The following is a 22108-nucleotide window of genomic DNA, read 5'->3' as shown; positions in this document are numbered from 1 at the left end:
TCACTGGCAGAGGGAAAACTGCCAGTAATTTGAAGGCAGTGGGAACACTCATTCACTGACTGAAACAAGATTCTCACTGGAATAGACATTGCATCAGATCCATGTGTAGAATTGGTGAAGCCTTTTAAATACAAAATCCCACAGTTACTACAGCTCTTAACTAAGGCTCTGAACCATAAGATAATGCACTTCTGTAAAAGCAAGTCATTTAGCTAAGCATGTGTGTATGGTACCATAAACCAAACAGAAGGAGAAAGAGAAAGCTTTGAAGCAGGACAGGTAATAAGAAGCAAAGAGCTCTACTCTGGAGCTGGGTGTGAATGTCAGGTAGAGCTGGGCTACTCTGCAGGACTTGGCGTTTCTCTATACTTGGCCATCAGCACTCATGAGCCTACACTTCCCCCTTACACCTGATTCTGACTCCTGGCCACTGGCAGATTTTTCCCAGTGCCCTGGATGGGCTTTCTGTGATCTTCTGCCACCCTGGGCACAATGCTTCCTAAGACCCATTCTCAGGAGTGTCTGCTCTCCACTTTATGAGGGGCAAACCCTTAGAACACTGCCTTCTACTTTGCTTGGAGATTATATGTACACCATAGAAGATGTGAAGCTTAGCATTTATTGAGAGTAAATAGTGGTGACTTGTCGCTCCCCCTCTTCGTGGAGGAACGACACTAAGCCCTGCCTAGGCTTCATATCCGAGTCACGGCACCATTATGTCGCTCCCCCTCTTCGTGGAGGAACGACACTAAACCCTGCCTAGGCTTCATATCCGAGTCACGGCACCATTATGTCGCTCCCCCTCTTCGTGGAGGAGCAACACAGGACCCTGCGCTGTTCTTTCGTCTGCTCGGCCCTCCCCGGGTTTGCTGCTGGTTCTTCCTGGGTTGGCTACTATCCCTTCCACCTCCGTGGAAGGGCAGTTCCCCCTGGCCGCATTCCCCACTTCCGCAGGGGAGCGGCACACCGCCGGCCGGCTCTTCTCGGGGGCTGCACAGGTGTTCCTTCAGCTAGATGTTCCCCATAGATGTTCCCTGTGTATGCCGTCTCTCTCCTCCTTTATAGTCCTCCTCCGCCAATCCCAACTCGGCTGCCCACACGCCGAGTACGCTGCTCTCCTCCAATCAGGAGCAAGTCCTACAGTTAATTGGTTGAACTGGAGGCAGCTGTGCGGAAGCTGTTTACTTCTCTCCCAGCGCCATATTGTGGGAGAGCAGATGCATAGAATAAGTCTTAATTTCAGTAACTTAGTCCAGTCCGGCTGCTCCCCACAGATCCCCCTTTCTTTTTATTTTTGGCGTTGATACGCGCCTGTCTTCGGTGTCCCGCGGCACACACTCTGCTCTACTTGCTAGAGTTGCCACAGGCTCTTACAAGTCCTATCAATCAGGCAAACCGAATCCGGGTCCTCTCTTCGCCATTGTGAGGAGGTTTTTAGGCGCTGATGCGTGCCTGTGTTCGGTGCCCTGCAGCGCATGCTCTGCTCTGCTAGAACTGCCTGCAGGTGTTTACAAAACCTATCGGGCAAACCGAATCCAAGCCTTCTCATTGCCGTATTGTGGGGGAGACTTATTAGTGTTGGTTTGTGCCTATCTTCGGTGACCTGCAGCTCATACTCTGGTCGAGCTGCTTGCTGGCGCTTACCGCCTTAAATCAGGCAGACCGAATCCAAGCCTCCTAATTGTTGCATTGTGGGGAAGCTTTACTGATGTTAATTCGTGCCTGTCTTCGGTGACCTGCAGCTCATACTCTGGTCGAGCTGCTTGCTGGCGCTTACCGCCTTAAATCAGGCAGACCGAATCCAAGCTTAATATTGTTGTATTGTGGGGAAGCCTTACTGATGTTAATTCGTGCCTGTCTTCGGTGACCTGCGGCGCATAAGCTGCTAGCTGCCCGCAGGTGCTCATCGCCTCACTTGATTAGGCAGACCGAATCCAAGCCTTCTCGTTGCCATGTTGAGGGGAGGCCTTATTTTTCTCTATTTCTCTGTCTCCGGGCATTTCTATTTCTCCCATTCCACTTCTATCTTCCAGCATTCCTATTTCTCTCACTTTACTTCTAAAACTTCTGTTTCTCTTATCCCCGCGGCTTCCCGGCTCTGCGCCGCTTCAGCCCGCGCGCCTCTCTCATCTGCGCAGCTTCCCGGCTTTGCGCGGCTTGGCTTCGCGCGCTCCGCGGTCTCCACGCTTAACCCTTTCGCGTCTGAACCACAGCCTCGCGCCAGCGTTCCCTATCTATTCACGCCCCGTGCTCTCTCTGCACGCGGCGGCTTCCGCGAGTAACACAGCGTAGCTTACGTGTCCGCCACTAGCATGCAATCTAAGTTCCCCGGGCTAGCCTGGCGAATTCAACCCAGCGTACGTCTCCGCCCCACGGTTTGGCTTCCCGTCCTTTGCTCCCCGGGCTAATCAGACAGATCCCAATCTGGCTTGCGTCTCAGCTTCTGGTTTCAACTTTTCGCCCCCTATTCCCGGGCTAACTTGAGAACCCCAAAGTGGCTTTCGTGTCCGCCTTGGCCTGCCCCCCCGCGGCTTCAATTTCCCTAACATTTTTCTCTACCCGGTATGTTTCCCTAAGTTTTCTTCCAACAATATTCCTCCCTCATTTCTCCTGGCCTCTCCCCACAGTCCGCATCCGAGTCTGTTTGTTCTAGCTTTCACTTTCGCTTTCGACCTTAGAGATTTCTCCCAGCTTCCCCCCGTAGTCCGTATCTGAATCTATGCCTAGGCTTTCAACAGCTTCCTCCGGCACCTCTTTCGTCCGGCTTTTCCCTAGGCTGTTTGCTAGTCTCTCTCTCCGGTAATTTCCCTAGGCTGTTTGCTAGTTTCTCTCTCCGATATTTTCCCAGTTCTTCCCGTTTCTTCCCTCCTAAGTTTCTTATCCGTCCTAGGTTTCCCATCCGAGTCACGGCACCATTATGTCGCTCCCCCTCTTCGTGGAGGAACGACACTAAGCCCTGCCTAGGCTTCATATCCGAGTCACGGCACCATTATGTCGCTCCCCCTCTTCGTGGAGGAGCAACACAGGACCCTGCGCTGTTCTTTCGTCTGCTCGGCCCTCCCCGGGTTTGCTGCTGGTTCTTCCTGGGTTGGCTACTATCCCTTCCACCTCCGTGGAAGGGCAGTTCCCCCTGGCCGCATTCCCCACTTCCGCAGGGGAGCGGCACACCGCCGGCCGGCTCTTCTCGGGGGCTGCACAGGTGTTCCTTCAGCTAGATGTTCCCCATAGATGTTCCCTGTGCATGCCGTCTCTCTCCTCCTTTATAGTCCTCCTCCGCCAATCCCAACTCAGCTGCCCACACGCCGAGTACGCTGCTCTCCTCCAATCAGGAGCAAGTCCTACAGTTAATTGGTTGAACTGGAGGCAGCTGTGCGGAAGCTGTTTACTTCTCTCCCAGCGCCATATTGTGGGAGAGCAGATGCATAGAATAAGTCTTAATTTCAGTAACTTAGTCCAGTCCGGCTGCTCCCCACAGTGACTAGCAATACATAACAATGTATTCTGAATTCTCAGCTGGTAGTAGAGGCAGGGACTGGAGACATGTTCTGTGGCACTGGGCTGCCCAGCTCAAGCCCAGTCTGCTCCTTGGCTGTGTGACTCTGGGCAGGTCACTTAACCTCACCAAGCCTCAGCTTCCTCACTGAGAAAGAGACACCATCAGCGACACTGATTATGGGTGAGCAGGGTATGTTAGAATAATGCCTGGCACCACAGAGTGAGACCAAGCAGCCCTTCTCTGCTACCTCATTGTCTTTATACAAATTAAGAGGAACGCAAGAGGGAAGGTAAGTTCCTACTTAGGCTCCAAGTCCTGGTCTTCTTCAGCCACGAGCCTCCTCCCCCTATCCTTTATGTGTCAACACTTAGGAACCAACAGATCCCTGTAGGTCACTGGGAGAGACTGGCTTGTAACTGGATCATCACAAGGTTTTATGTTAAAGGCTATTTGGGAAATCCTGAAAGTGTTCTTCTAAGGAGACATTGCACTGGTTACTGGAAAATGCACAAGTGTAAAAGGGGACGAAAGGCAATCCATGAGGAATAGCACACCCTAACTATTCTTCCCACCAAAGAGGGCGGGAAAGAGCCACAGGAAGCTCCTGGAATCAGAGCCAGTAATAAACAAAAAGTATCCCCAGCTTGTAGTCTGAAACCCACTTGTCCCTGGTAAAATGCTGCTGCTAACACAAATTGCTCATAGATGCTGGGAGTCCCCGCTGAGGAGGGAGATACTACCAGGGAGAAGGAGAGAGTGAGGAATGTACCTCAATGGACCCGGGGGAGGTCTTTGGAATGTTTGCAGCAGGACATTTGCAACAAGAAGACGTGGTAAAATGGTGAGGACCAAAGACGTGACCCCACTGTCTGGAGACTGCCTTTGGGGCATTTGATGGCTCTCAAGGCATAGACACATAAAAGATGAACACAGTGAGAGACTGGATAGGGGATGGGGGTGAAGGGAATTTAGCAAGTGACAGAGCTAAAGGAGCCTGTCAGCTCTGGGGCATCACCTCCTTTGGTGGGCTGCCGGGCCTTTATAGGTGTGGACTCTCTGTATGGGATGTCTGTCTCTCGTTGTCCCCCCAGACCAACGTCCCCTGCCTTCAGAGCCAGCTCAAGTTCTCTTTTCTAGGCCACCCACCTTGACGGTCCCCTACACTCATTCCTGTGGTACCCACACAAAACACTCCTCATCACCTTTTCCCTTGTATAATTCCAAACCTCATCATGAGCTCCCTGAGAGCAGGATGAGACACCAGAGTGGCTTATCACTATCCTGTCAACCAGTGCCTAGGACTAAGCATGACTCAAAAACATTTGTTGACAGGATGCATAAATGAATAAATGAGTGAACTCCTTGATATCAGTATGTTATCACCTAAATTCTTCTACTTGTTTTAATATCTCCCCACTGGGAAATGGTGAGCCTCAAGAAACACTTCCGAGATGTGAAGTGATTACTTCTATTCATTTTGACTTCTCTTTGTATACAACATATATTTATCATTATGGGATTTGCCAAGATGCCATTCTGACAAGTCAAGGGGTTACAGATACTCACAATTCTCTCATCCTCCTGGTGTTCAATCCATCAAGTATACAGTGCAAAGTGGGAAAACAAAAGCATCTAGCTCAAAAGAGCCCCTCTACAAGCCTTCGGCTGTCAAATCTCGAAGGTCAAAGCTGGCAGAAGCTGATGGTCTTTTCATTTATTTTTTTTGACGCCCATCAATGAAAGCAATCGTGAGTAAAAGTTCTACCTGCCAGGAAATGAACTGTCCTTTGTACTCAGTGGCAACCTTCACAGTTGAGGTGCACTTTGACAGCTGCTTCCTAAGCCTCAGGGGAGACTACACATCTCTCTCTCCAGGGGTGGGTGGAGGGAAGGGAGAAAGTATTTCTCATGGGTTGGAGATTCTTCTGTGATTTCAGACTGAGCTTTAATTTTGAGACCCACAGCTTAGGTTCCAAGGGAGCTGCATCACAGAACCACCTTAAATTGATGCAGTATCCACTCACCTAAACTAGAACACCTACTACATGCTAGGCACTGTACAAGCCAATGTCTCTACCTTCAAGTCTTGTGGACTAGAATTAGATGGCCAAACATCAGATGCATCTCCTTGAAAAGAGCTTTTCTGATGGATGAGAACAGCTCTGTTCCCTCAGAGCTGGCATGATACCAGATGCAGCAAGTCTCTCTCTCAGGGAAACTGAGAGAAGAAAATTGACCCAGAAGGTTTTTGTCCCCCTGTGTTGCCCAGGACTACAGACAAATCACTGCATCTCGCTGAGATTCAGTTTACTCCTCTGTAAAATGAGAATAACATGTAATGTGTGACATGGGTCATACTGAAGATGAAGTGAACTGATGGATGTCGATGTGCCTGGGAAACTGAACATGCACTGTACATATGGTATCCACCATGTAGATTAACAACACAGTGTCTGATTCTTGAGACAAATGGGAGAACTGTGGCTCTGTGAGATCCCTGTGTGACATTCTGAAGTAAAAAGATGATGAATGGATGGGAGGATGGGAGGATGCACATGTGCATGAATGTACATATGTATCCGTATGTGAGCAGACATTGGCCAGACAGTTGGATAGATGGATGGATGAATAGGATGGGCAGAAGGGTGGATGGAGGCTCACTCCAACTCTAAAATGTCTGGTTTCTCTCTAGCCTACTATACATTCTTCTCAACCCCCTGTGACTTCAAAAACGACATTCCTTTTAGAGAAAGAATAACACATGTGTAGAGACTATTAACATACATGACTTCAGATGCAGCCTGGCTACCCCATTTTGAGGGCTATAAAGACAGGATAAGGCAAAAAAAAAAAAAAAAAAAAAAAAAGGCTGGTGCCGCAACTCACTAGGCTAATCCTCCATCCTCCACTGGTACCCCGGGTTCTAGTCCCAGTTGGGGCACCAGTTCTGTCCCGGTTGCTCCTCTTCCAGTCCAGCTCTCTGCTGTGGCCCGGGAAAGCAGTGGAGGAGGGCCCAAGTGCTTGGGCCCTGCACCCGCATGGGAGACCAGGAGGAAGCACCTGGCTCCTGGCTTTGGATCGGCTCAGCAAGCTGGCCGTAGCGGCCATTTGTGGGGTGAACCAAAGGAAGGAAGACCTTTCTCTCTGTCTCTCTCTCTCTGTCTAACTCTGCCTGTCAAAAAACTGTCAAACAAAAGACAGGATAAAGCAACAACTGGGTAATGTGGTCACCAACATGTACACAAACAAGTGGGAAAAAAGTGACTATCCACCCTGTACATCACTTCATCTCATGTCTCTAAGCTTTCTTAAAAATTTCTATTTATGTATTTGAAAGGCAGAGTTACAGAGAGAGAGAGAAGGCTAGAAGAAGAGAGAGAGATCTTCCATCCACTGTTTCACTTCCCAAATGACCACAGTGACCAGAGCTGGGCCAGGCCGAAGCCAATGCTAGGAGCCTCATCTGGGTCCTCCACATGGGTGCAGGGGCCCAAGCACTTGAGCCATCTTTCTCTGCTTTCTCAGGTGCATTAGCAGGGAGCTGGATTGGAAATGGAACAGCTAGGACTTAAACCAGCACCCATAAAGGATTCCGGAGTCACAGGCAGATGCTTAACTGCAAAACAATGGCTGGCCTCTTCCTGCTTTCTTTTTCACTTTTCCCCTTAGTGTTCAAATTATATAAAAGCCACCAGCTTATGTGATAAACGAACTCAGGCTGAGATGCTAGCCATGATTCTTAGTTTTTGATGCATATGAGAATCCCAAGGAGCTTCTGAAGCCACATATGCCCATGGCTCATCCCAAGATGAATAAAACCAGAATGGCTGAGGATGGAGCTCAGCCATATGAATTTTGTAAAATGTGGGGTTCTGATTTGTACCATCAAAGCTTGAGACCCACCATGTTCATGGTTGAAAGCCAGAGAGGACTAGTGTTGTAATGGCTGCTTCAGTATCACTACCCAAAGGGGTAAAGAATATGGCCAATCAAGGCACAGTTAGTGGGACTGGTGCTTCAAGGTTCAACTCAGAGAACATGGGTGGTTACTCCAAGAACAAAAGGTGTGAGTTTTCTAAACTTAACTCTGTTTCTGCCCACTCCCCCAACCGTGGCTGGCCTGGATATAGGGTGGTCTTGGAGCCCTCTTTTTTGCTTTTGTTTTTAGAGATTTATTTATTTATTTGAAAGTCAGACTTAGACAAACAGACAGACAGACAAAGAGAAGACACAAAGGGAGAGATTTTCTACCTGCTGGTTCACTCCCGAATGGCCGCAACAGTTGGGGCTGGGCCAGGCCTAATCCAAGAGCCAGGAGCTTCTTCTGGACCTCCCATTTGGGTGCAGGGGCCCAAGTACTTGGGCCTTCTTCTGCTGCTTTTCCAGGCCATTATCAGGGAGCTGGCTTGGAAGCAGAGCAGCTGGGACTTGAACCAGCACCCATATGGGATGCAGGCACTGCAGATGGCAGCCTAACCCACTGTGCCACAGCATTGGCACCAGCCCTGGACACCTAAGAGGGACAGCAGAGAAGGCAGTGACAAGGGGGCACTTTAGAACCTGCTCTGCATCTTATTTAACTTAACCTTCAAAAAACTGCATGAGGGGGCTGGTGATGTGGCGTAGAAGTTCTGGCATCCCATATGGATGCCAGTTCAAGTCCTGGCTATTCCACTTCCAATCCAGCTCTCTGCTATGGCCCAGGAAAGCAATAGAAGAAGGCCCAAGTTCTTGGGCCCCTGTACCTGCCTGGGACACCCGGAGGAAGCTCATGGCTCCTGCCTTGGGATTGGCCCAGCTCCAGCTATTGCAGCCATCTGGGGAGTGAACCAGCAGATTGAAGACCTCCCTCTCTCTCTCTCTGCCTCTCTGTAACTCTGCCTTTCAAATAAATAAATAAATATTTTTTAAAAAAATTATTCCCATTTTACAGAGCAGGAAGCAAGCTGAGACCTGCAGGGCTCCAGAGGTTTGCCTAAACTCACATAATGCTTGGGGAGCTGCCTCCAAGAAGACCTAGGCCCCAAGTCTCATGGCCACTCTGTGCTCAGGGAACTCAGGGCTGCACAACTGTTCCCATGCCAGGGCGTCCGGGAAATATGTCCCTGACAAGCCTGCATGTGAGTTTTAAGGCTTTTAAAAATTATCTTTAAAGCCTTTGAATGGCGCTCTCTTTTTAGTGTAAATCACCCAGACATTAAAGCCCTTATTGTATATTTATTAGTGTGTTATTCAGACCAAGGGGAAAAAGAGAGAAGCTGACACTATGAATGACTTTGAAAGTGAGAAAAAGCTGGGTCTGAAATTAAATCATTGTGACACTGCCACTCGAGGGCATCAATTTCAATAAATGATCACCTTTTTTATTCCTGATCCCGTTTATCATGCAGGCAGGATTCGAGAACTTTGGCTTGGTATGCTCAATGCCACGGGCTCTGATTGCCCTGTGTGCGCCAGACTTGCCACAAGGCCCTGGGCTGAGAGAAGTCAAACCCAGCTCAGCCTGGGAAAAGCAATCAGGTATCTTCTCAGAGGCAAATGCTTTGTGGCATCTTCCTACCTGCACCCTACCCTAAGACCACACCCTGCCTACCTGCTGAGACCACCAAGTGTGTGTGCATTTACTGGACAATTTGGGGTTCCCTCTGTGAGCAGTAGTTGGTCTCTATGGGTAAGCGAGCTGCATCTAGCCTCTTTGCCAGGGTGGGAGAGAGCCCAAGGAACAGAAGTCCAAGGTGGGGAGAATCATTGTGGCTCTCCAAGCCCTGGTAACATGACAGGGATGAAGGAGGGGAGCAGAGTGCAACTGAGGCTGGGAAAGGCTGTGGTTGCTCACAGCTGGGCTGCAAATGAGCCACAGGCCCAGGACTGAAGTGCCCCTCTGCTGTCCACAGATCAATATATCTCTGTGTTAGATTACTTTGGCATGTCTTCTGTTAGCATCGTGACCGGTTAGATAGCTGGGAGCCTTGGTCAGAACTGACTGCCTTAAGCTAGTGTGGCTGCCAATGTGGGTTCCCAGCACAGAGCGGGGGTCTTCTGCGCTTGGGGAAGGTGGCTGCAGATTTTTGTTTGACAGCAGTGAGTGTGAGGGTTTCTTGACACAGCCATCCATCCGGGAGACAGACAGGAGCCAGAGGGCCAGGACTCTGCGCCGGCATGGAGTTGGGCCCAGGCTGGGCCACGGATGGCAGCACACCCTTCTTCACATCACATCAATCCCCCAGGCCTCAGCTTCCCCAGCAGAAAACTGATTGGGCTGGCTGAACTCACGAGTTGTCTGGGTGCAGGAGTTAAGGTGTTAGGAAGGCGAGGCTTGGCACCAAGGGGCCTTCCTGTTCTCTCCCGCCTGTGCAGCGTTTGGGCTGTGAAATGCCCCAGTTGCCTCAGCTCAGTCGAGCCTGAGCATCGGCACATCCTTCAGATGGGAAACATCTTTTCCAGTATTAGTAATTCAAATGATTGGCGACTTCTATCCCCTCAGGGCCCAATTCTTCCCTGCACACACTGCGTAGCTCTGGTCACACATAATAAAGTCCCCAGACACCTGCAGCTGCAGGAGCAAGCTGTGTGCTTGGAAAGGAAGACTTGAGGGGCCAGCCGGGGTCTTTGCCACAGCCCTGGACAGCACCAAGCCCTAAGCTTGTGCTGCTGCATCCAGGAGGGCACCAACCTCACACAGCCACTTCTGCTGGCCCCATCTTTCTAACGCATCAGAGGTACAATGTGGTGCATCGGGCAGCCCACTAGGCACAGGCAGGAGTAGGGCTGCCCATGCTGGCACTGCCAGCCAGTGACCTTAGTTGAACCTCTTAATATCTTTGGGCACGCACTGTTACTATTTTACTTTAATCTTTACTGGCCTGGATGTTTGTTCCTTGAAAGCTGTGACCGTGTCATCTTTGGCTGTGCCATCTTGGGCATCTATTCCACGGGCAGACCCTCAATCCATGGTTGTTGAATGACTGACTGCATGAACTGAAAAGGGTCTAGCGTTTGTGTATCCACTTCAGTCACATTCATTTCACTTCATGGGGACTCTGGGGACACTCATTTCTAGCCGAGATGTCTCATGCCTATTTGATTCTGTGGCCAGCCAGGCCTGCCTTTGTGTCAGCCCCAGTTTCTCTGCTTCCTTGCTTCTCTGGCCATTCGAACGAGGCAGATGAGCAGACCGGACACTCCTTTGTCCCCTAGAATCCCCTGCCAAAGCCAGGCTGCCTGGGAGATGCTCTGTGACTCATCAGACCTCACACGTTGCTGGGCTCCAGGTGACTCCCCAGCTCCTTGCGTCTGCCTCCGAGTGCCTGCAAGCAGGCTGCCACTGCCACTTGACGCAGCACGGCAGCCAGCACGGCGTGGTGCTCCCGACAGGGTGCTTCTGGGGGATGAGGTGGTATCAGCTCACTCCTCTGAGTCAGGCTCTCCCCAGCCGGTGTTATTATTACAACTTCCTCCCTTGTTACTACAAACGCTGAGTGTTCTTTTCTAAATAATGGTCCCCAAGCCACCATCTCCTGTTACAAGTGGAAGCCAGCCCCACTCATTATCATCTCAGCCAACATCATCAGGATATCACGGTGTCCCCCTCACTGCTCCGTGCCACTCAGGGCGTCGGCATCTCTGAAAGAGAGTGAGCTCTCAGAGAGGCAAACTGTTGAGTATCTCAAATCCAAAGGATTCTTGAGACTGGTAGCAACCCCATAATCAGAGAAGGTAAATGTCTTCCTTTGTTATCCCAAGCTCTGAGCAGAGCAGGGAAGGCTCAGATACTAAATCATGGCCCCTTACATGTGCCTTATATTCCTGCAGGCAAAGCCTTCTGTCCTTTGTTGAACTGACCCATGACAGCACGTGAACAAGCCAGCATCACAATCCCACTGTACAGATGGGGAAACTGAGTCTTGAGAAGGGCTGGGATTTGCCTAAAGCCACAGAACTCATTCAGGAAACACCTTTGGTAGAGAGGCTAGCCTTCTGTCCCCTGCACCTCTATGGTCTGAAAAAATAGAAAGTACTCAACAAACGACGGTTCATTGAACTGGCAACTGGAGAGTGAACTGGCACTTACATGCAGGGATTCTGATTCACAGAATATATATTTTTTTTCTGCTGTGAATTAACTGAGCTCTTACTGTAATGGATAAAAATAGTCTGAAGTCTGGTTGGGTGGGTTCAAAACACCTGTACTGTGACCCTAGGCAGATTATTTGATCTCATTGAGTTTCCTCATCTGTAGAACTGGAGCTAATAACAAGAACCAAATTTACTGTGTTGTATTCAATATGAAAATGCATGTAAGGTACACAGTATTGATGGCTAGTGTGTCTGCAAAGTGCTAAATAGATGCTAGCAATACTTACTATTGCTCAAGGGTAGGGCCTGGGCCTGGGATGTCTTTGAAACCCAGGATCTAGTACTATGATTGGCACATACACTTGAGCATAACATTCCAGCTGCTGGCCTACCAAAAATGAAACTTGTGCTGACCTGCTACCTGGTAGTCCCAGGCCTCAGTTCCGAAACCAGTAAACCTAGGAGGCTGAACCAAATCCTGTAGTTCTTCCCAGCTGTAAAATGTTCCATGCAACGCAGGTGTTCTCAGTGGGATTGATTTTCCCCCCTATGAGACATTTGGCAATTTTGATCGTCTCACTGGGGAAAATGCCACTACTATCTGGTTGGGTGGAGGCATAGAATGCTGGAGATGATGTGCAGGACAGCTCCCTCCCCTGCCCTCCCCCTGCCAAAAAAAAAAAAAAAAAAAAAAAAAAAAAAAAGAAACTGTTCTTCTCACAATGTCAATAATGGAAATCCTGAACAAACTCTACACAAATACCCAGAGCTCCCTGATTTGCTGGGCAAGTACCTTGTGTCTCGAAGCTTTCCCAGATGCCCAGGGGAGCACAGTGCCTCGATGCAGTAGAGTGGTCTATTGATTGCTCCTTCAGCTGCCACCTTCCACCCTCACCACATTGATCATGTTGGAGGTGGGGAAGCTGTCCCAGACATCTTTAATATAAGTTTGGAATCAGTCCTGCTCATCACTAAACTCAAGATGGCTTAGCCAGCACCAGGGAAGAATATTTAGCTACCCTGGAAAGCCAGGAGCCAGAGCCTGAGGCAAAGCCTCTCTAGCCATAAGGGTCAGCCCCAGGCACTGCCATCAAATCTCCACCTCAACCCAACATAATCTTGTTCTCTTTCTCCTGTCTCAGCTCACCCCCTGCAGAGGGCAGACCAACTCCTAAGACTGAAGAGAACTTGCTTTTGGAAGAGGATGTATTGGCCAGTGGGGTGGCCTCAACAAGAAGCTCAGAACCTGCCCACGTCACACAGCCTTGGTCTCCTTGTTCCTACCACACATGGCAGAGAGTAGGTTGCCCCTGGAGGCTCTACCATCACATGTCTCTGGGCTCACTTATCATCAAAGTCACCAAAGAATCTAAATCATCTGTTTTTTAGGGTTTTTTCGCCTTCCCTTTCCTTCTTCCCTGAGTTCCTGTTGAGGGGCTTTGGGTTTCCTGGAAAGAACACAAATGAGGAAAGGGCAGGGGAGAACTGGAGTTCAGTTTCTACCATGCCACATTCCTTTTTCCTCTTCTCATCTGTCAAATGGACATTCACTTGGATGTTCTGAGCATGGGAAGTTACAGAAGGGTAAATCCTTCGTAATCTCCTATGGTTTGTCATCCCAACGCAGCACTGTCTCCCTGACTTAACTATAGTGGGAAACAGGCAGGCCACGCAGGAGATGCTGAAACCCCATGCATACCTTTCATCTCACAAATATACATTCTTCGCCGGCCTTTCAGGGTGATCTCCAACTTCATTTCTTCCTCTGTCACCCATGAATTTCCTTACCCAGGGACCGATGGCCTGAGGCTCTGCAGCCCCAAGCAGCACTATTCGGTTCCATCCAGGCTGGGCAGAGAGGGAACACTTGAGAGTATAATTCAGAATAAACACATAATAAGGCTGGGCAAATGCCTGCATGGTGGTTCCACAGCTGAGGCCAACCCCTGGAAGAAGGCCTTACCAGCTGGACTTCTCCCACGAAAGGCCGGGGAGGGGGGGTCGTGCTGGAGGCAGGCTGGGCACCAGAGGACAACTCAGCCAAAACATGGGGCAGCCCAGCCACTCAACCCTCCTGATTTCTGGGTGGACACAGCCAAGAGGTACCTGGTGGCTGGGTCCCTACCAGCCAGCACAAGAGGTATTCAATAGGCAAGAAGATGGGTATGGAGCTTAGGTACAGGGACAGCATCCTTCTCGATACTGCGATTTCACTCCTGCTGGGACTGCAGCAGCTTACAGTTCTTCCAAGCACAGCTAAATACAGATGGGTCAGGAGAAGACAGTGCAGAGCCTTCCTGGAAATGGCCTTACTGGAAAACCTATAGGCAAGCTGTCCCTCGGCACACCATGACTGCTAGGTAATAGTCATCGTTCAGGTGGGAATCCTCTGAAAAGGTATTGTCTTAGGAGGAAGTCAAGTCTAAACCAAGCTAAAAGTGCTTGGTCTTACTTCTGTAAAGATGTCAACAAGAAGGGTCCTACACCGTCACTGATTATAAAGTGATCGGATCTGGGGCCCCTCAATGCTGGGGTCTTGCTTGTGATGGTGTTTTTACTGATGGAATGGGGAAAAAAGGCAGAATCAGAGATGCTGTAGTTCAAGGTTGCTTCCCAATGTCACTGTCTCTAGAGACCCAAGGAACCACTGAGTGAGTGACTCCAGAAAGCTTGAGGGATTTCATCATTGACAGTACTGAGTGTGACTTCAGTGTTGCGTATGCCTTGGAGGTTCCAGGACAAAGCTCTGTTCCAGTCTCTACTGAGCTGAGAGTGGTCTAGCACCCTTGATTAATTCTGCCCTGCGATATCACCCTCTTGTACAACCTGCTTAGGAGCCACAATGTTTTGTCCTTTCCTTCCTGCCCACATTCTGCTAGTAAAACCCAGTTTGCAACATACTAAATTATTTTAATCTTGTTCTTTGAATACTCCTTTTGGCTGTTTTGTTCTCAGCTCTACCTGGCCTTTGGAAAATGGGTATCTTTAATGTCCATCCATGAAATAGCCATTCTGAAAGCTAGTCCTCTGGTTGCTGGGAGGACCACAGCCAGGACAGTCAGAGGGACCCACCGGCCAATGCCTGAGATGCTTCCTGGCAAATGGTAACAGCAACAGCTAAGTCTGTGTGCATCCACTAAAGGGTAATTGTGAATTTTAAGTAGATATCACCGACCCTGGAAATCCACAGCCAAAAACCAAGCAGCCATCTTTTATAAAATTAATTTGAGACATGGGAAGGACTTACCCATGCTTTCCTGGAGTGGGCACCAGGAGGATCTCTCTTCCAGTCTTGTTGTGGGGCAGCAGCTGGGCCACATACCTCCCAGAGGGCTGCAGGTGCCTGTGCACCGAGACGGCCAGCGTGCAGTGCTCACTGCTGCTCCTCATCCACGGGCTCAGGATGGTGTGTTTGGAGTCTGCTGAGGTGTTGAGGAGGAGGAAAGAGCCTGGAAAGACAGGAAAAGTGATCCTGCAGGTGTGTCCAGGCAGAGGGAGCAGTGGCAGCTCTGTGACAGGACTTAGAGAACAAACAGCAACCAAGCCAGGGAATGCGTGCAGGCCCTTCTCCACTTCTTTGCTCACACCCAGTCCTCTTCCTTCCCTGGCAAGTTTTCTTTGTAGTGTGACCTGATGCAGGTGTACTGTGACTGGGAACATGGGCTCGATAAACTGGCAGACCAAGGCCCTAATCGTGGTTCTCCTATTTACTAGCTCTAGGTCCCTCATGTTTTTCATCTGAGAAACAGTAATAAAAATATCTTTCAAAGGACTCCTGCTCCTTTGCTTACTAGTTGAGTGCTTGCTGGCAAAGCACTAACTTTCCTAGGTTTAAGCATCTTCATTTATAAAATAGGGTGAGAGGGGCTGGCTGAACTTGATAATCTCCAAAGATGTATCTGAGATCATGAATCTATGGGTCGGGTGAATTTACAACCAGTCTCCACGAAGAAAATCCTACAAATCCTCCTGAGTGCCATGCTTGTGGAAGTTTCCCTCTGGGACAAGTTGACTCTGATTCCAGAAGCACAGGTCAAATGACCTGCAAGAATCCAATATTCCCAGACATTACCATCAGCACCATTTCGTTGTTCCAAGCACTCCCTGCCATGCATTCATTTTACTTGCTGCTCTTCTACATCGAACTTTTGAACCATTATGTATTGCTCCTTTTGCACTGTGCGGCTATCCCAACAAGATCCCAATGTCCTCAGTGGGAATCAGTTTCTGAGTGCTCAGCCTTCTTAAACCACCCCCACCCGGCACTTAAAAGGTCTCCTGACACAGACAACCCAATTTACCAAATAGGGGAATTAACTGGCAGCCTGCAATAAAGAATGATGCAGATGAAAGTGAGGGATTCCTACTAGAAGCAAAGCATTCTCCAAGGAGAAGGTATTACACCAGAAACTGGAGCTCTGCAACACTCCGAAAATAGATAAAAGGATTTCCCATTAAAATCAAGATGGAGTGAGCGCAGGACTCTTTCTGAGCTGGATTAGGGACATAGGAGCAGTTCTAGAAATTGAACCCCTGTACTTGTTGGGGGGTTTCAGTATGGCCTATGGCCTTGAAAAGCGCTCTACAACCCTCCATCACATTATCACCCTGTTTTACAGTAGGGGGTGATAGTGCCCTTGTCGTAGGCACAGGGAAAAGGAGAGGGATCGTATCCAAAGGCTCAGAATGGGAAAGATCATCTAACACAATCCCTCACTTTTCAGCCCTGACTTTATTCTAGAGATGGGAAATGACTAATTAAAAGTCCGAGTTTGAAAGTCACCATCAGACTCCAGGTCTCTGGATTCCTAAACAGTGCTCTTTTCTTTTTTCTTTCTTTTTCTCATTAGCCTACTGTGTCCACTAACCTAAAATATGGTTAAGGTACCTCATGGTCACGCTGTATAGCTCAGGAACTCAGGGAGGGCAGAGAGGGAGGAAGCGAGATGCATGGGCACTGGATCCAATGCATTTATTCACTCCCTTCCTTATTCCTTTCTGCTCTCAAATACATTTGTTAGATACCTACTTTGACAGGCCCTGCCCTTGAGACACAACCATGAACCCAACACAGATCCTGCCTTTCAAGGGGAGATCCCAGGCCAATAGGGGAGAAGAGATATCTGTAATCAAACATATCAGGTAACACACTTTGGAGGGCCTCAGGAGAAATTAGGTCTAGGTACATAGATTCACAGAGAAGATCTTTGAGCTAGATCTTAAAGGGAGAAAAAAAAAAAAAAAACAGACATTGACAGAGCCAGCGAGGTGAAAGTTGAAGAAAAGAGGAAGAAAGAAGATCTTTGGCTGCATGGGGGTAGGTGTTTGGCAATAGCAGTTAAGTAACTGCTTGGGGCCATCCTGTATTGCAAAGCCTGGTTCAAATCCCAACAACTCTGCTCGTAGTCCAGCTTCCTACTAATGTGCATTCTGGGAGGCAGCAAATAATGGCTTCAGTACTTGGGACCCTGCCACCCATGTGGGAGACCTGGATTAAATTTCAGGCTCCTGGCTTTGGCCTGACCTAACCCGGCTGTTGTGGGCATCTGGGAAGTAAACCAACAGATGGAAGACTTGTCTCTGGCTGTCTCTCTGCCTATCAAATAGAATGAAAATAAACTAACAGAAAAAAAGAGTTTGCCTACAGAGTGCAATACATGGAGAGAAGACTGGGAAATAAGGAAGGCTGGTAGGTGTTAGGACCAGCACAGAGAGTGCTTCATTCCTGCTGCAGCTTCCAACTTCATTGTGTGGATAACAGGAGCCAAATACTTTGAACAGGACAGTGACAACATCAAGGTGGTGCTTCAGGACTGATCTGATAAAGCAGGGAGAATGGGGGACCAAAATTGACTCAACCTCACTGTGCACCATTAGTCTGCACTAGGGCAAGGCTGTGACTAAATGCAGAGCTGAGGTGTTGACTTACTATTGTAAGCAATGGCACTGTGTCAGGAGATGGCCTGGGAATGACTGGGCTTTCCAGTTGGTTAGTGTGTGTCTGTCCAGGGCAGGTGAGAGTCCAGAAAGTATCTCTGGGGGCAGAGTCTTGCTCCAGAAGCTGAGAGTATGGTCTGAGGTTAGTATGAAGCCAAGCCCATAATTTATACTCAGGAAAGAGCAACTATGCCCTGGTCTGAGATCTTTCTATGATATTTTCTAGTTGGTAGAAAGTTGGATTGAAACCAGCAGCCATTTTTTGAGTGACTGAAGTAAAGAACACAGGCCAAATGAAGAAGAAGCCCCTTTTCCTCTGCAAAAGATGCTATGCCTGTGTGTGCACACGCAGGAACCTCAAATCAAGTGGAAGGTGTTGGAGTGAGGGAGCTGGGTACTCTTCCCACTCCCCTCTTCTTCCCAGATACGGATGTGCCTGTAAATTCTGTTTCCATAATTCAGTACCTCAATAATGGGACCCTTTCAAAGCTGACTAGAAGATGGATTATTTTTCCAGTTCTAATATGTGAGATGATGTTTATATGAATTTTATTTTGTGCAACTGGACTATCAATAAGAAACTGAGCTTAAAGTATTTTCACTCTCAATGAAACTCTATGGTTGAGAGCTATCTCTTCATCAGCAGCTTTCCCTTACCAGAAAAAGGGGGAGGGAATACATTTCATAAGCTCCTTGGGATATTGTCAGTATAAATCTTTTAAAGTCAGTGAGAAACTATCGCTCCTCTCCTTCGTTTCCGTTTCCTGTTTATTTTGTCCGGATTGGCTTGGGGCTATGTGAAGGCTCCTGGGGTCCGTTCTAATTAAGAAGATGGCCTGGCACACAGCACACAGACCTTCACCCAGCGTGGCCACAGGGGAGCAGTGGAGAAGCAGATCAAAGAGCCCTGTGGATCCAATGCCAGGATCATACTTCCCTTACAATCGGAGAGTGTTGGTATGTTCAATTATTACACACATAATGGTTTTTATTTTTACCTCTGCTCACCAGTATAGGGATGTGATGCTCTCATCTCGACCCCTGGGGCTCTAATTCCGAGCCAGAGACTGAGGGTCATGAACCTAGAGGTCAGACAGCCTCTTCCATATCCAGGCTCTGATTTCTTTCAGTTGTGAGCCTTAGACAAATTATTTAAACTCATAATCAAATTCAAAATGGGTATAACCAATCTCATATGGCTGTTGTGAGGATGCAATTAGAGAACTGGCCAGGACAGTGCCTAGCCCATAGCAGGTATCTGATAAATGTCAGTTGCTGGCTTTGAGGGGTATCTTAGACGGCAACTCCTTTGATCTGGCGTTAAACTTGGAATCAGAGGGACTGAATTTGAGCTCTAGCTTTGCCACTCCAAACCTCCTTTGTTTAAAAAATGAAAGGATTGGATACAGACTCTCTAAGGATTCTTACAGTTTCAAACTCTCAGTAATTCTATCTGCCTGCCTAGAATATTATCATCTGAGGGACTCAAGTCAAGTCTCCAAGCCCCCAAGTCCTAAACGCTTCTCCTAATTCACCTCTCTGAGGGTTCAGCACCAACAGTTCCAATCAACTGTCCAAATACTCGGTGAACTTTCCTGCCAAGCAGTATACTGTGATTGGCTGCACTGCCACCTCTTCCCACTGTACACAAGTGCGTCTCTAGAAAGCGCTCCTCCCAGCAGCAATTGTGTCTGTAGATGCTTCTGCCATAAGGCTGGTACCATCCCTAAGTGCCTGGTATTAAACATAGTGTTTGCCACATGAAAGATACACAATGGTCTTAAAACTCAAAGTAACACACACACACACACACACACAAGACAAGGAAGCAAATTGCATAGAACAGCTTAGAATAATAGTGTTTTTTTTTTTTTTTTTAATTCCAAACTCTGCTCCCCTTGACCAAGTCCCACACACTAAAAGGAACAATTTTAAGGATTGCTAAGTTCTTTTTTCCTTTTTTTTTTTTTTGACAGGCAGAGATAGTCAGAGAGAGAGAGAGAGAGAGAGAGAGAGAAAGGTCTTCCTTCCGTTGGTTCACTCCCCAAATGGCTGCCTTTGTAGTTCTAAATACTTTCATGGTCTTATTCATGTTTGCAGCAACTTCAGACTTTTCACATTGAAAAATTTCTTTATTTTTAAAACCTTGACTTTTAAGTCACCTTTACTTTTTTCTTGCGCACCTCTGTCACTTCCTATGAGGTAGATGTATTTATTACTGTTTCCATCAGCTTCAGACATCGCTGGCCTCTTCTAATTCTAAGAGGTTATTCATCTTCCTGCCCTTCCCTGTGCTCCTCTTCCACATCCACCTCCCAAGGCACTGAGTCACCTAGATTTGTTTTCTTTATTTGTTGGAGTTGTATAAGAATGATGAAGTCTTTCTTGCTTTCTTCATAGGTAGATGGCAAATGTTGAAAACCAATCAATAGATTTTATAAGCTGATGAGTCTATTTTTTATTCACTTCCATGAATAAGGTTTATATTTTTAATCTTCTGTAGATGTCCAATAATATATTCCACTCCAAGGAGGTTTCCAGCATCAGAATCACAGGAATTCATTCACAGTCATTCAGTCTCTCCCTCTTTCTCTCATTGTCTCTCTCTCTCTCTGCCTTTAAAGTAAATGGAAAAATAATTTTTAAAATTATGGAATATTTAAATTTGTCTTATATTTGAATCAGAACTTTCTTATGAAGGTTATTTTTCCAGGAATTTATCATCACTTTTTTCCCCACTCTTATTTTTTACTGAGATCTATTTTCAATTGACTTTATACACATATGATAAACTAAATGTTAACTAAAGAGTTCAACAAATAGTACGTGGAAGAAAAAAAAACTATTCCTGGATAGTCAAAACAAAGGCTATTTAAGTCATTGCTTCTCAAAGTGTCAATTTCATTTCTACATATTTCCTGTTAGGTGCTCTATTAGTTACCACAGATCAGGGAGAATATATGGTATTTGTCCCTTTGGGACTGGCTTATTTCACTAAATATGATGTTTTCCAGGTTCATCCACTTTGTTGCAAATGACCGGATTTCAATTTTTATTTTTACTGCTGTGCAGCATTCCATAGAGTACATATCCCATAATTTCTTCATCCAGTCTTCAGCTGATGGGCATTTGGGTTGACTCTATGTCTTACCTATTGTGAATTGAGCTGCAACAAACATGGGAATGCAGATAACTCTTTTGTTTGCTAATTTCATTTCCCTTGGGTAAATTCCAAGGAGTGGGATGGCTGGATTATATAGTCGGTCAATATTCAGACTTCTGAGGTATCTCCATACTGTCCTCTATAGTGGTTTTACCAGTTTACATTCCCACCAACAGTGGATTAGGTACCTTTTCCCCTACATCCTCGCCAGCATTTGTTGTTTGTTGATTTCTGCTAGAAAGCCATTCTAACTGGGATGAGGTGAAACCTCACGGTGGTTTTGAGTCACATTTCTATGCTAGTGATCCTGAGCATTTTTCATGTGTCTGTTGGCCCTTTAGATTTCCTCCTCTGAAAAATGTGTTTAAGTCCTTTGCCCATTTCTTCACTAGGTTGTTTGTTTTATTGTTGTGGAGTTTCTTGATCTCTTTATATATTATGGCTATTAATCTTTTATCAGTTGCATTGTTTTCAAATAATTTCTCCATTCCCTTGGTTGCCTCTTCACATTTGCTGAGTGTTTCTTTTGCAGTACAGAAGCTTCTGAATTTGATGTAAACCCATTTGTTAATTTTGGCTTTGATGCCTGTGCCTCTGGGGTCTTTTTCAAGAAGTCTTTGTCTGTGCCAATCTCTTGCAGGGTTTCCCCAATGTTCTCTAATAATTTGATGGCATCACGTTGTAGATTTAGGTCTTTAATCCATTTTGAGTAGATTTCTCTATAAGGTGTAAGGTAGGGGTTCTGATTCATACTTCTACATACTTCATCCAGTTTTCCCAGCACCATTTGTTGTAGCTCCTTGGTCAAATAGAAGTTGGTTGTAGATGCTTGGATTGATTTCTGATGTTTCTGTTTTGTTCCATTGGTCTATCCATCCGTATTTGTACCAGAAACAGGCTGTTTTGGTTATAACTGCCTTGTAGTATGTCTTGAAATCTGGTATTGTGATGCCTCTGGCTTTGTTTTTGTTGTATAAGATTGTTTTACCTATTCGAGGTCTCCTGTGTTTCCATATGAATTTCAGCATCATTTTTTCTATATCTGAGAAGAATGTCTTTCGTATTTTGATTTGTGTCACATTAAATCTGTAAAATTGATTTCAGAAGAATGGACTTTTTGAGGGTCGGCGCGCAAGTGCTCGAAGGGGAGTGCAACAGCGGGGAGACTTGGGAAGTCCAGGGCTCCGAGTCCACACATCGGCGCTGGAAGGGGAGCAGACCTGCGTGGAGAACGTGGGAGCCCACAGTTCGGGACATCAGCGGCAGACTCAACACACCAGCGCTGGAACGCGAGGTGAGCCGAACCTCAATAACCCGAGACACCGGCAGGCAAGCGGAGAGAGGAGACTAGAGGGAACGACCCCCGGGGCGGGGGGGACTTCACCAAGCTAACTGGAAGAGAGAGAGAGGGAAAAAAAAAAAAGGTGACTGGTATG

At 47.4% G+C, this 22108-nt stretch overlaps 1 protein-coding gene across 1 annotated transcript in view; it reads right to left on the bottom strand.

The window, feature by feature from the left end:
* ALK (ALK receptor tyrosine kinase) overlaps nt 1–22108 on the bottom strand; it is a 775334-nt gene that overhangs the window by 333249 nt on the left and 419977 nt on the right. The window contains exon 4 of the mRNA XM_051843042.2: nt 14820–15021. Within this exon, the coding sequence (XP_051699002.1) occupies nt 14820–15021 (202 nt within the window). The remainder of the gene's footprint in view (nt 1–14819; nt 15022–22108) is intronic.

This window comes from Oryctolagus cuniculus, chromosome 2, assembly GCF_964237555.1.
Source record: "Oryctolagus cuniculus chromosome 2, mOryCun1.1, whole genome shotgun sequence".
Classification (NCBI taxonomy): domain Eukaryota; kingdom Metazoa; phylum Chordata; class Mammalia; order Lagomorpha; family Leporidae; genus Oryctolagus; species Oryctolagus cuniculus.
The sequence above is the reverse complement of the archived record's forward strand: the minus strand, read 5'-3'. Positions and strand labels throughout refer to the sequence as shown.